This window comes from Triturus cristatus, chromosome 9, assembly GCF_964204655.1.
Source record: "Triturus cristatus chromosome 9, aTriCri1.1, whole genome shotgun sequence".
NCBI classification, from domain to species: domain Eukaryota; kingdom Metazoa; phylum Chordata; class Amphibia; order Caudata; family Salamandridae; genus Triturus; species Triturus cristatus.
In genome coordinates, this window is record NC_140592.1 from 1,226,743,661 (window position 1) to 1,226,756,542 (window position 12,882).

The 12,882-nt window shown below is 49.3% G+C and overlaps 1 protein-coding gene across 4 annotated transcripts in view; it reads right to left on the minus strand.

Moving 5' to 3' along the window:
- RYR3 (ryanodine receptor 3) overlaps positions 1-12,882 on the minus strand; it is a 2,047,168-nt gene that overhangs the window by 190,349 nt on the left and 1,843,937 nt on the right. For all 4 annotated transcript variants that reach the window (XM_085627314.1, XM_085627313.1, XM_085627312.1 and 1 more), the window contains one exon: positions 6,544-6,674. In XM_085627314.1, the coding sequence (XP_085483440.1) occupies positions 6,544-6,674 (131 nt within the window). The remainder of the gene's footprint in view (positions 1-6,543; positions 6,675-12,882) is intronic.

Genomic DNA, 12,882 nt, shown 5'->3' on the forward strand with positions numbered 1-12,882 from the left:
CTCGGGGGCGAGTCTCTCGGGGACCTGCGGCGTCGTGGCCGGAGCCGTCGCCGTCGCCGGGGCCGGAGCCGCCGGCGTGCAAGGTCGCCCAGTCGGGTCCGCGGGGCCCGAAGGCGCGCCAGCGGGCGTCGACGGCGGAGCCAGGTTCCTCATGGCCGAGAGGAAGGCACTGACTTCCGCCGGCGTCGCGTCAGTCCCAGGGACCGGCGGGTATGGGGACGTGCGCGGCACCTGCCCCTCCGCCGGAGCCGCGGGGGTGGAACCACCCTGACCCTCGGCCGAGTCGCGCGACCGGCGAGGGGAGTCCGAAGAGCGGTGTCGCCTCTTGGACTTCTTGGAGTGCTTCGACTTACCCGAAGACTTGGAGCCAGACGAGCGATGATGATGACGTCGGCTGCGGCTCCGCGACCGATCCTTGGACCTCCTCCTGGACCGGGATCGAGAGGGGCGCGGAGCCGAGTGGCGAATCTCGAGGAGCTTACGGGACCGCTCCCGTCTAGCCTTCGAGGTCAGGGCCTTGCAGTCCGAACACGACTCCCCGTCGTGGTCGAGGCCCAAACAGTAAAGGCACCGGCGGTGATGATCCGTAACCGACATCAAGCGGTTACAGTCAGCACAGGGTTTGAAACCAGGCATCCTACCGGCACCGGAGTCGAGACAAGATCAAAATGGATCAAAAAACTTAGTCAAAAAAGACTAAAAGGGGTAGCTCTCCCGGATCTGCGCTTACTGGCGCGGAAAAAAGAAGAACTGACGTCAGCGCGCGAGGGCGGCGTCTAAGTACTCCGACGACGTCATTCCGGCGCACGACGCCGACGACGGACGCGGAGCCGCAGACGACGCCTAGCGACGCGCAAGGGGTATTGCTGACGAAAAATCTTCCGGATCCAGTCTGACGCCTGGGGATATTCTAAGGTGAGGAATCTAACTAACGTGTTTCTTTCAGATGAAGGAGGACAGGGAGTCGCATGAGCTCAGGGGTTTGCATCGCGGTGTTCTACCTCAATGTTTCATTAACTGTGGTAGTGGGGGTTAGGCGTGACAATGCTCATGCAGTGCATGATGGGACCAAAGAAGGACTGGACCAGTTCTAAGTGGACAAGTTATCCACCTTGCTAAAAATCATAAATAAATAATATTATTATGGGTGTGTGTTTATTTATGTTGTTGTGTTGTATAAAATGAAACCGTATTGTGGGCTCAGAGCCATATGGCCCGCGTTGTGGATACCTCCTGCCTTAGTGTCTATGTAAAGCTAAGTGCCTCATTGTATGTATGTCATTTGTTATCGTCACTTTAGCGGCCGGCCAGAAGGTTGTAGGCCCCTACCTGTATATATTTGAGATTGCAATAAACGGTTTAAAAAAAAAAAAATAATATTACCCTCTGCTAAGGGTACTATCAATGGTTAAGTCACTCTGCGAAGTGCGCTCACTACTATTAATTGACCAGAATACCTTTGTAGACTGAAGCGGAAGGGAAGAGCACATAATGACAATATGTCAACAATAAGGCTATTAGCACCTGTTTCATTATTCTCAAACTGGAGTCAGGTAAACAGACTAACAGCCAGTCTGCTTCATGACCATGCTTCCCACTTTTATTGGACACAGAATGCAGGCAAACACTGGTGGTTAGTAAAAGTACTCTATGCATTATGACTGACTCATGTAGTTTCTACATTCCACTCCAAGGACTAATCATAGAGGGAAGCTCCCAGCACGGAGATTATGAATGACCATGGTAAGTACATTCACTCTCCTAACACAAGTTTTTTCTTTAGAGGCTATCTACAACAATTCGGTGTAAAGGGAAACAGAAAGCGACCAGTGCTTAATTTGTGCCGCTCATTTTTGGGGCCAGGACTTATTTCTAATTATCAGACTTTGACCTAGGGTAAGAGACAGAAAGGCAGAAACTGGGCAAAGGAGCAAGAATACATAGGAAAACAGTGAGAGAGAGAGAGAATGGGGTTGATAAAGAACGAGCCCTGGTGAGATAGAAAAGAGGTTTAGGGTGTGGGGAAGAAAGAAGCATGAGGTGAAATCAAGACTAGACAGGCTTGGCATTTAGAAACCACAGCATTCAGCAGTGCCACTGGCAAGCTCTTTAGTGGCCCTGACTTTACACTCGGAATGGTACTATAGCTGGGTAGCTTGTAGTCACTGAGCACACGCTCGCTCCATAAATGCAGACCAAGGGCCTTATTGTAAGAGGCTGTCTTAGTATATGGTACACACTTATAAGTGAACCCCCTGCACTAATCCAGACAACCCTTATGGTGATCTTAGACAACCATTGAAAGGTCTCTAAGTGGTAGCTGTGGAGAGCAGCCTTCAGGCTTAGTCCAGAAGGAGTGCTAAGGTGTTTGTTTTACCAGAACTAATCATGTAGTGTAGGTTAAACAAAAATGAAGCACACAGTGTAGTTATAAAAATAGTCATATTTATTATACACACTCACTCACACGTTGGTATGTATCCTACCCAGAGAAATGAACAAAATATACACAATATTTCAAAAGGAAACAGGTAAGTAAGCACAAATACACAGTGGACTCCAGGGGGAGATCAAACCATATCCTAAAGAAGTGCAATGCAAACTGCGACCAAAGTCGAGACTTGACCCAGAAGACTCGAAGAGCTTGGGATCCAAGGAACCACCCAAGGTAAGTGCCCAAGAACCCCACGGAGGCCGTGTGCAGAGTGGAAATACAGCCGCATGCTCGTTGCAAGTCAATGGGGAACTCGCAGTTGCAGTTTTGAAGAAAAAGGACCCTTCCCAGTGGACCCTGAAAAAACCCTGTGGAAAATGGAAGGTTGGAGAGTCAACCCACCTGTGGATACCCTAGGAACCAGGATACCTACACCAAGGAAGCCGGGTGCATAGGTGCGCAGTGACGTCAGAAACCGCCGTAGACCACAATTAAGGACTTCAGTGAAGATGCCACTGGCGAAGAAGGTGTAAGAGTCCAGTGAAATCCAAGGATGGATTCATGAAGAGAAGTACCTGCAAGCAGAGAGGACTGAGTCTCTACCACTCCTGAGTGACCAGGATGCACGGGAGACCAATGACCACCAATGACGGAAGATGCAGGAGAGTTGATGGTGACCTTGTTGCTGTAGCTGTGAGGACCAGGCAATGTTGTGGAAGACCAGAAGCCATTCACATGCTGTACCACACTGGAAGTAGAGAAACAGGGGGTTGGTGTCCAGCGGGAGCACCAACAAGCCTTAGCAGCAGCAACAGACGTGGTAAAACAAAGAAGGTGCAGTGTCGAGACCAGAAAGGTCCAGGGGACTCACCAAAAGCAGGGGGGTCATAAGAGGCCCCAAGCAAGCAGGGAAGTCCACTGAAGCCACAGAAGACCCTCAAGAGGACCCACAGGCCGAAGGAACAGGAGTCGCAAGAGGACCTCAAGCAGCTCACCAAGAATGCAGGCCCACGGTTCAGAGGATGTGGTGAGGACAAAGTTCTTGGTGGCAAGAGATGCTGGAGGCTGGAGCTTCTTGTAGCTCGAAGACCTCTGGAGGTCAGAGTGAACAAGTCTTGGCAACGGCAAGTCAACTCTGTGCACAGGAGTGCTGTTCCTGCGGTTCCAACAAGGGATACTGGCTTCAAACTTGCTGTGAAGACAGTGCAGGCGTCGAGGAAGTCGCACAACCACAACCTGTGTTGCTGACCCTTTTGGAATCCGCAGGACCTCAGAAGCAGCAGACTGGTCAGCTTTATGGAGGTGCCTGCAGATGCAGGGGGGTGACTCCTTCACTCCAAGGGAGATTACTTCGGGTGTCTTTGATGCCTACAGGCCTGGAGAAGAACCTAGATGGAGCACAGGCACAGATGAAGCAGAAGACTAGCAGGACGGCGAAAGCAGGAGCTGCAGGAGTTTTACTTGATGCAGTATCGGTTCCAGGTGAAGTCCAACGAAGTCCAAGGTGCCCAGACGGTTGAAGTGGAAGTGGTTTTGGATCTGAATCTTGTCCCACGACGAATCTGAAGAACCACCCACAGGTAAGCACTTAAGTGTCCTAGGGAAAGGATTGGGATGATTCAGGGGTCCCTCCCAGAGGAGGGCCTGGACAGAGGGGAGGATACTCCCATGTACTTTGTCCAGTTTCACGCCAGAGCGGGAGCCAATGGCTCCCTGAACTGGTTCCAACTGGAGTTTGCAAGAAGGGCACCAAATGTGCCCTTCAAATCAGTCTGGTGGCACTGGCAAGCGCCCTCACGCCAGCCCAATACACTAAGTCCTGTCTGAGAGGAGACCACACCTCCCTGTGACAGGAAACCTATTGTTCTAGCTTCCTCTGCTCGATTTCAGTGCAGCAGCAGGAGGGCAGTATCGAATCTGTGGTCGGCAGCAGCACTAGCTTGCTGTTAAACCCTGAAAGGCTGGTACCAAGAATGCAGGGGGGCTCCCTTTGGGAGCCCCTCAGTATATGGGATCCTACATCCAACACTGGAACCGGTGTTGGGGTAGGATTCCAACATATTTGATACCAAACATGACCAGTTTTGGTGCAGCCAATATATAGTTGGACATCTTGTAATTGACTAAATGTCCACTATATGTATAAAATGGCTGACCGCCCCTACAAAGCCTGGATAATCTACTACTGGGTTTGTAGGGGTTGTCCTGCTCATGCAGGGGCACCCTCACACTTATAACCAAGCACCCTGCCTTCAGAATTGAAAGGCCTATCTTAGGGGTGACATAGGTTTTAAGTGCAGTGCCCTCAGATATAAAGAAACCTATCTGTTGTGAGTGGTTCTAGCACCAGCTCAATCACGATGCAATGGCAGGCCTGTAGTCACAGTTTGAGTGGCCTCTCATGGGTAGCACAATACATGCTGCAACCCATGGGAGACCCCTGGTGTACCTATGCCATGGGTACCTTATTACCATATACTAGGGACTTAGAAGGGTACACCAGTAGCCAATTGGGATGGTATCAAAGTACTTACCATAGTCAAATTTAGGGACAGAGCACAGTGACTGGGGTCCTGATTAGCAGGATCCCAGTCACACTAGTCAGAAAACAGAATGACACCAGCAAAAAGTGGGGGTTACCATGAAAGCAGATCCTACTTTCCTACACTTATTGACTGATTGGAGCATTTAACAAAACACTCATAACACACTCGAGCTAATCTCTCCAGAAGGTAAGCTAGACTTGGTTGACTTTCTGTTCACCAGAGCTGCTGCCAATGGTGCCACACCTCTGTTCGTCATGAAATGCTGTTCCCTTAATGCTGCTAATGGCTGCTGCAGCAGAAGGGCAGTCTCTCTCTCTCGCTCTCTATCTCGAAGAGCACCCTCACCTCATAGCTTCATACACTTGAAAGCAGTGTAGGAATCCTCAATCTTAAACTATCTTCTAATTCACAAAATATGCTTGTTTTTATCGTCTGGCTTGACAGTGCAGCTGTTGCCAGAAAATTATGTGAGAATCACCAGGAGAGGGGCTTTGGCTATGCCCACATGTTGGGAGCCAGGAGTGGATGTTTTCATTGGGCAAAAGGTGTGTGCTTCTACAAAAAAGTGCTTGCCCTCCACACAGCTATGATCGTTGTGTTTATTCATCCAGCTGCTTGCGCATGGACTTTCAGAGGGACTCACACAACACTGTATTGCTATCAAAGTGTCTTAGCTAACTAGATCATTTGTGGTGTTTTTCGTTGGGAGCAGCACAGATGGGAGCGGGGCATCCACTAACCTACATGGAGTTTTAGATCTAGCTTGACAGTGAAACTGTCACCTGACCGTTTTACCTACATGGATATTACTTTACAGTTCAATATCCATTCCCATGCTATCGTCTGACAATGCTTCAAATTACTATACAACACTCCTTTAAATCCAGACCTATTGGCATTGTCAATGCTTGCCTCAGTAGTGTTTAGGAGAAAGCAAAATTGGCTTCTTTTGGAACGGAAGCCAATTTTTGGGAAGAGCCCCCACACCCTGTCACAGGTTGGTATTCAAGGGCCACTTCTCCACAGCAAATGAACTGCAGTCTTTGCTGCCTGCAGCTCTGCGCGTGACGGTTACTGCTATGGCTTCATTGTCCACACTGTAGATTCCTTGCTGCAAGCGGACATGAGGATGACACATGTGAAGAGCCTTTTCTAAGGGACATTTCAGAGCACGCGCAGACGTTGCAGAGGACTTGTTTTTCTGCGGTGACAGATCTTCTGCAGGGATACATAAGTCCAGCCTTATTATATTCCAAGTTTCTCTACCCTTCAAATCCCCTTTTTCTATTTTCACATATTTTTACATATTGTTGAGTCAAAACAAAATAGAAACAGATTTGACAGGACCAAAATATTTCACTAAGGGGTTTGAGTCCCAGTCTGCCCGGTAACTATGGCAACGCCGTGAAAATGCAATTCTCACCAATCATAAATAAAACATGATTTACATCAGGGAAGAGAATCCTTCGGGACCTTTCTACGGGGGAATCCCATCCACCCCTTGCTCAAGGCAGGCTGATTACTGGCTTTGCACTTCTAAAATGACGACGACCGAGGACTTACGGGGTGTTGATGACGAGCCGGTCCCACTGTCCTTTGATGTCGTCCTCAGAAGGCTGCTCGGTGATGTACAGACCGTCAAACTCAACATTACGTGCTATTTCCTTCTCCCGTTTGAACACAACGAGAGGGACCTGGGAAAAAAGAGATAATAAGAATAGTTATAATGAGAAGGTGATAACGTAGAGCACAAAATGTGAACGTATACCGTACCTTGCCAATACAGAAAACATAACTTCCTCTCGATTCTCGTACATTAAGGCCTTTCTTTCCATAATTCACAAAAGGTTAGAAATTACTTTTAAGGACAAGCAGTTCCGGAAAAACTTATTATTAAATAGATTTTCTGGCTCTTAGAAATGTTGGAGCCCTCTGTGCATCTGGCCCTTTGTGTGCATGAGCTCCGCTCACCACCCACGCACCACCAGCCCCTCCACCCATTTCCAGCATTCTTTTCCACGTACAAGTCCTTCTTCACAGCTACTTGGGATTGTGATGTCAGAGCTGTGAATGCTGCGAAACTACACTGGCGGGACTAGGGTTCAAGTCAAAAAGTTGTGTTTAAACCTCCTGGCTGGGAGCAGCATCTCTCCTAGAAGACTCGGCCAAGGAATGATGTTTGGTAGAAGCATTCAGAGTGGCCTATGTGGCTACCAATACAACACGTTAGCAACTGGACGCAGCATCTCTCCTAGAAGACTCGAACAAGGAGTGATGTTTGGTAGAAGCATTCAGAGTGGCCTATGTGGCTACCAATGCAACACGTTAGCAACTGGACGCAGCATCTCTCCTGGAAGACTCGGCCAAGGAGTGATGTTTGGTAGAAGCATTCAGAGTGGCCTATGTGGCTACCAATGCAACACGTTAGCAACTGGATGCAGCATCTCTCCTAGAAGACTCGGCCAAGGAGTGATGTTTGGTAGAAGCATTCAGAGTGGCCCAAGTGGCTACCAATGCAACACGTTAGCAACGGGATGCAGCATCTCTCCTAGAAGACTCGGCCAAGGAGTGATGTTTGGTAGAAGCATTCAGAGTGGCCTATGTGGCTACCAATGCAACACGTTAGCAACTGGACGCAGCATCTCTCCTAGAAGACTCGGCCAAGGAGTGATGTTTGGAAGAAGCATTCAGAGTGGCCTATGTGGCTACCAATGCAAAACGTAAGCAACGGGATGCAGCATCTCTCCTAGAAGACTCGGCCAAGGAATGATGTTTGGTAGAAGCATTCAGAGTGGCCCAAGTGGCTACCAATGCAACACGTTAGCAACGGGATGCAGCATCTCTCCTAGAAGACTCGGCCAAGGAGTGATGTTTGGTAGAAGCATTCAGAGTGGCCTATGTGGCTACCAATGCAACACGTTAGCAACTGGACGCAGCATCTCTCCTAGAAGACTCGGCCAAGGAGTGATGTTTGGTAGAAGCATTCAGAGTGGCCTATGTGGCTACCAATGCAACACGTTAGCAACTGGACGCAGCATCTCTCCTAGAAGACTCGGCCAAGGAGTGATGTTTGGTAGAAGCATTCAGAGTGGCCTATGTGGCTACCAATGCAACACGTTAGCAACGGGATGCAGCATCTCTCCTAGAAGACTCGGCCAAGGAGTGATGTTTGGTAGAAGCATTCAGAGTGGCCTATGTGGCTACCAATACAACACGTTAGCAACTGGACGCAGCAGCTCTCCTGGAAGACTCGGCCAAGGAGTGATGTTTGGAAGAAGCATTCAGAGTGGCCTATGTGGCTACCAATACAACACGTTAGCAACTGGACGCAGCATCTCTCCTGGAAGACTCGGACAAGGAGTGATGTTTGGAAGAAGCATTCAGAGTGGCCTATGTGGCTACCAATACAACACGTTAGCAACTGGACGCAGCATTGTCTAGAAGACTCGGACAAGGAGTGATGTTTGGTAGAAGCATTCAGAGTGGCCTATGTGGCTACCAATGCAACACGTTAGCAACTGGACGCAGCATCTCTCCTAGAAGACTCGGCCAAGGAGTGATGTTTGGTAGAAGCATTCAGAGTGGCCTATGTGGCTACCAATACAACACGTTAGCAACTGGACGCAGCATCTCTCCTAGAAGACTCGGCCAAGGAGTGATGTTCGGTAGAAGCATTCAGAGTGGCCTATGTGGCTACCAATACAACACGTTAGCAACTGGACGCAGCATCTCTCCTGGAAGACTCGGCCAAGGAATGATGTTTGGAAGAAGCAATCAGAGTGGCCTATGTGGCTACCAATGCAACACATTAGCAACTGGACGCAGCATCTCTCCTGGAAGACTCGCCCAAGGAGTGATGTTTGGTAGAAGCATTCAGAGTGGCCTATGTGGCTACCAATGCAAAACGTAAGCAACGGGATGCAGCATCTCTCCTAGAAGACTCGGCCAAGGAGTGATGTTTGGAAGAAGCAATCAGAGTGGCCTATGTGGCTACCAATACAACACGTTAGCAACTGGACGCAGCATCTCTCCTAGAAGACTCGGACAAGGAGTGATGTTTGGTAGAAGCATTCAGAGTGGCCCAAGTGGCTACCAATGCAACACGTTAGCAAAGAGATGCAGCATCTCTCCTGGAAGACTCGCCCAAGGAGTGATGTTTGGTAGAAGCATTCAGAGTGGCCTATGTGGCTACCAATGCAAAACGTAAGCAACGGGATGCAGCATCTCTCCTAGAAGACTCGCCCAAGGAGTGATGTTTGGTAGAAGCATTCAGAGTGGCCTATGTGGCTACCAATGCAAAACGTAAGCAACGGGATGCAGCATCTCTCCTAGAAGACTCGGCCAAGGAGTGATGTTTGGTAGAAGCATTCAGAGTGGCCTATGTGGCTACCAATGCAACACGTTAGGAAAGAGATGCAGCATCTCTCCTAGAAGACTCGGCCAAGGAGTGATGTTTGGTAGAAGCATTCAGAGTGGCCCAAGTGGCTACCAATGCAACACGTTAGCAACGGGATGCAGCATCTCTCCTAGAAGACTCGGACAAAGAGTGATGTTTGGTAGAAGCATTCAGAGTGGCCTATGTGGCTACCAATGCAACACGTTAGCAAAGAGATGCAGCATCTCTCCTAGAAGACTCGGCCAAGGAGTGATGTTTGGTAGAAGCATTCAGAGTGGCCTATGTGGCTACCAATGCAAAACGTAAGCAACGGGATGCAGCATCTCTCCTAGAAGACTCGGCCAAGGAGTGATGTTTGGTAGAAGCATTCAGAGTGGCCTATGTGGCTACCAATGCAACACGTTAGGAAAGAGATGCAGCATCTCTCCTAGAAGACTCGGCCAAGGAGTGATGTTTGGTAGAAGCATTCAGAGTGGCCTACGTGGCTACCAATGCAAAACGTAAGCAACGGGATGCAGCATCTCTCCTAGAAGCCTCGCCCAAGGAGTGATGTTTGGTAGAAGCATTCAGAGTGGCCTATGTGGCTACCAATGCAAAACGTAAGCAACGGGATGCAGCATCTCTCCTAGAAGACTCGGCCAAGGAGTGATGTTTGGTAGAAGCATTCAGAGTGGCCTATGTGGCTACCAATGCAACACGTTAGCAACTGGACGCAGCATCTCTCCTAGAAGACTCGGCCAAGGAGTGATGTTTGGTAGAAGCATTCAGAGTGGCCTATGTGGCTACCAATACAACACGTTAGCAACTGGACGCAGCATCTCTCCTAGAAGACTCGGCCAAGGAGTGATGTTTGGTAGAAGCATTCAGAGTGGCCTATGTGGCTACCAATACAATACGTTAGCAACTGGACGCAGCATCTCTCCTGGAAGACTCGGCCAAGGAATGATGTTTGGAAGAAGCAATCAGAGTGGCCTATGTGGCTACCAATGCAACACATTAGCAACTGGACGCAGCATCTATCCTGGAAGACTCGCCCAAGGAGTGATGTTTGGTAGAAGCATTCAGAGTGGCCTATGTGGCTACCAATGCAAAACGTAAGCAACGGGATGCAGCATCTCTCCTAGAAGACTCGGCCAAGGAGTGATGTTTGGAAGAAGCAATCAGAGTGGCCTATGTGGCTACCAATACAACACGTTAGCAACTGGACGCAGCATCTCTCCTAGAAGACTCGGACAAGGAGTGATGTTTGGTAGAAGCATTCAGAGTGGCCCAAGTGGCTACCAATGCAACACGTTAGCAAAGAGATGCAGCATCTCTCCTGGAAGACTCGCCCAAGGAGTGATGTTTGGTAGAAGCATTCAGAGTGGCCTATGTGGCTACCAATGCAAAACGTAAGCAACGGGATGCAGCATCTCTCCTAGAAGACTCGCCCAAGGAGTGATGTTTGGTAGAAGCATTCAGAGTGGCCTATGTGGCTACCAATGCAAAACGTAAGCAACGGGATGCAGCATCTCTCCTAGAAGACTCGCCCAAGGAGTGATGTTTGGTAGAAGCATTCAGAGTGGCCTATGTGGCTACCAATGCAACACGTTAGGAAAGAGATGCAGCATCTCTCCTAGAAGACTCGGCCAAGGAGTGATGTTTGGTAGAAGCATTCAGAGTGGCCCAAGTGGCTACCAATGCAACACGTTAGCAACGGGATGCAGCATCTCTCCTAGAAGACTCGGACAAAGAGTGATGTTTGGTAGAAGCATTCAGAGTGGCCTATGTGGCTACCAATGCAACACGTTAGCAAAGAGATGCAGCATCTCTCCTAGAAGACTCGGCCAAGGAGTGATGTTTGGTAGAAGCATTCAGAGTGGCCTATGTGGCTACCAATGCAAAACGTAAGCAACGGGATGCAGCATCTCTCCTAGAAGACTCGGCCAAGGAGTGATGTTTGGTAGAAGCATTCAGAGTGGCCTATGTGGCTACCAATGCAACACGTTAGGAAAGAGATGCAGCATCTCTCCTAGAAGACTCGGCCAAGGAGTGATGTTTGGTAGAAGCATTCAGAGTGGCCTACGTGGCTACCAATGCAAAACGTAAGCAACGGGATGCAGCATCTCTCCTAGAAGCCTCGCCCAAGGAGTGATGTTTGGTAGAAGCATTCAGAGTGGCCTATGTGGCTACCAATGCAAAACGTAAGCAACGGGATGCAGCATCTCTCCTAGAAGACTCGGCCAAGGAGTGATGTTTGGTAGAAGCATTCAGAGTGGCCTATGTGGCTACCAATGCAACACGTTAGCAACTGGACGCAGCATCTCTCCTAGAAGACTCGGCCAAGGAGTGATGTTTGGTAGAAGCATTCAGAGTGGCCTATGTGGCTACCAATACAACACGTTAGCAACTGGACGCAGCATCTCTCCTAGAAGACTCGGCCAAGGAGTGATGTTTGGTAGAAGCATTCAGAGTGGCCTATGTGGCTACCAATACAACACGTTAGCAACTGGACGCAGCATCTCTCCTGGAAGACTCGGCCAAGGAATGATGTTTGGAAGAAGCAATCAGAGTGGCCTATGTGGCTACCAATGCAACACATTAGCAACTGGACGCAGCATCTATCCTGGAAGACTCGCCCAAGGAGTGATGTTTGGTAGAAGCATTCAGAGTGGCCTATGTGGCTACCAATGCAAAACGTAAGCAACGGGATGCAGCATCTCTCCTAGAAGACTCGGCCAAGGAGTGATGTTTGGAAGAAGCAATCAGAGTGGCCTATGTGGCTACCAATACAACACGTTAGCAACTGGACACAGCATCTCTCCTAGAAGACTCGGACAAGGAGTGATGTTTGGTAGAAGCATTCAGAGTGGCCCAAGTGGCTACCAATGCAACACGTTAGCAAAGAGATGCAGCATCTCTCCTGGAAGACTCGCCCAAGGAGTGATGTTTGGTAGAAGCATTCAGAGTGGCCTATGTGGCTACCAATGCAAAACGTAAGCAACGGGATGCAGCATCTCTCCTAGAAGACTCGCCCAAGGAGTGATGTTTGGTAGAAGCATTCAGAGTGGCCTATGTGGCTACCAATGCAAAACGTAAGCAACGGGATGCAGCATCTCTCCTAGAAGACTCGCCCAAGGAGTGATGTTTGGTAGAAGCATTCAGAGTGGCCTATGTGGCTACCAATGCAAAACGTAAGCAACGGGATGCAGCATCTCTCCTGGAAGACTCGGCCAAGGAGTGATGTTTGGTAGAAGCATTCAGAGTGGCCCAAGTGGCTACCAATGCAACACGTTAGCAACGGGATGCAGCATCTCTCCTAGAAGACTCGGACAAGGAGTGATGTTTGGTAGAAGCATTCAGAGTGGCCTATGTGGCTACCAATGCAACACGTTAGCAAAGAGATGCAGCATCTCTCCTAGAAGACTCGGCCAAGGAGTGATGTTTGGTAGAAGCATTCAGAGTGTCCCAAGTGGCTACCAATGCAACACGTTAGCAACTGGACGCAGCATCTCTCCTAGAAGACT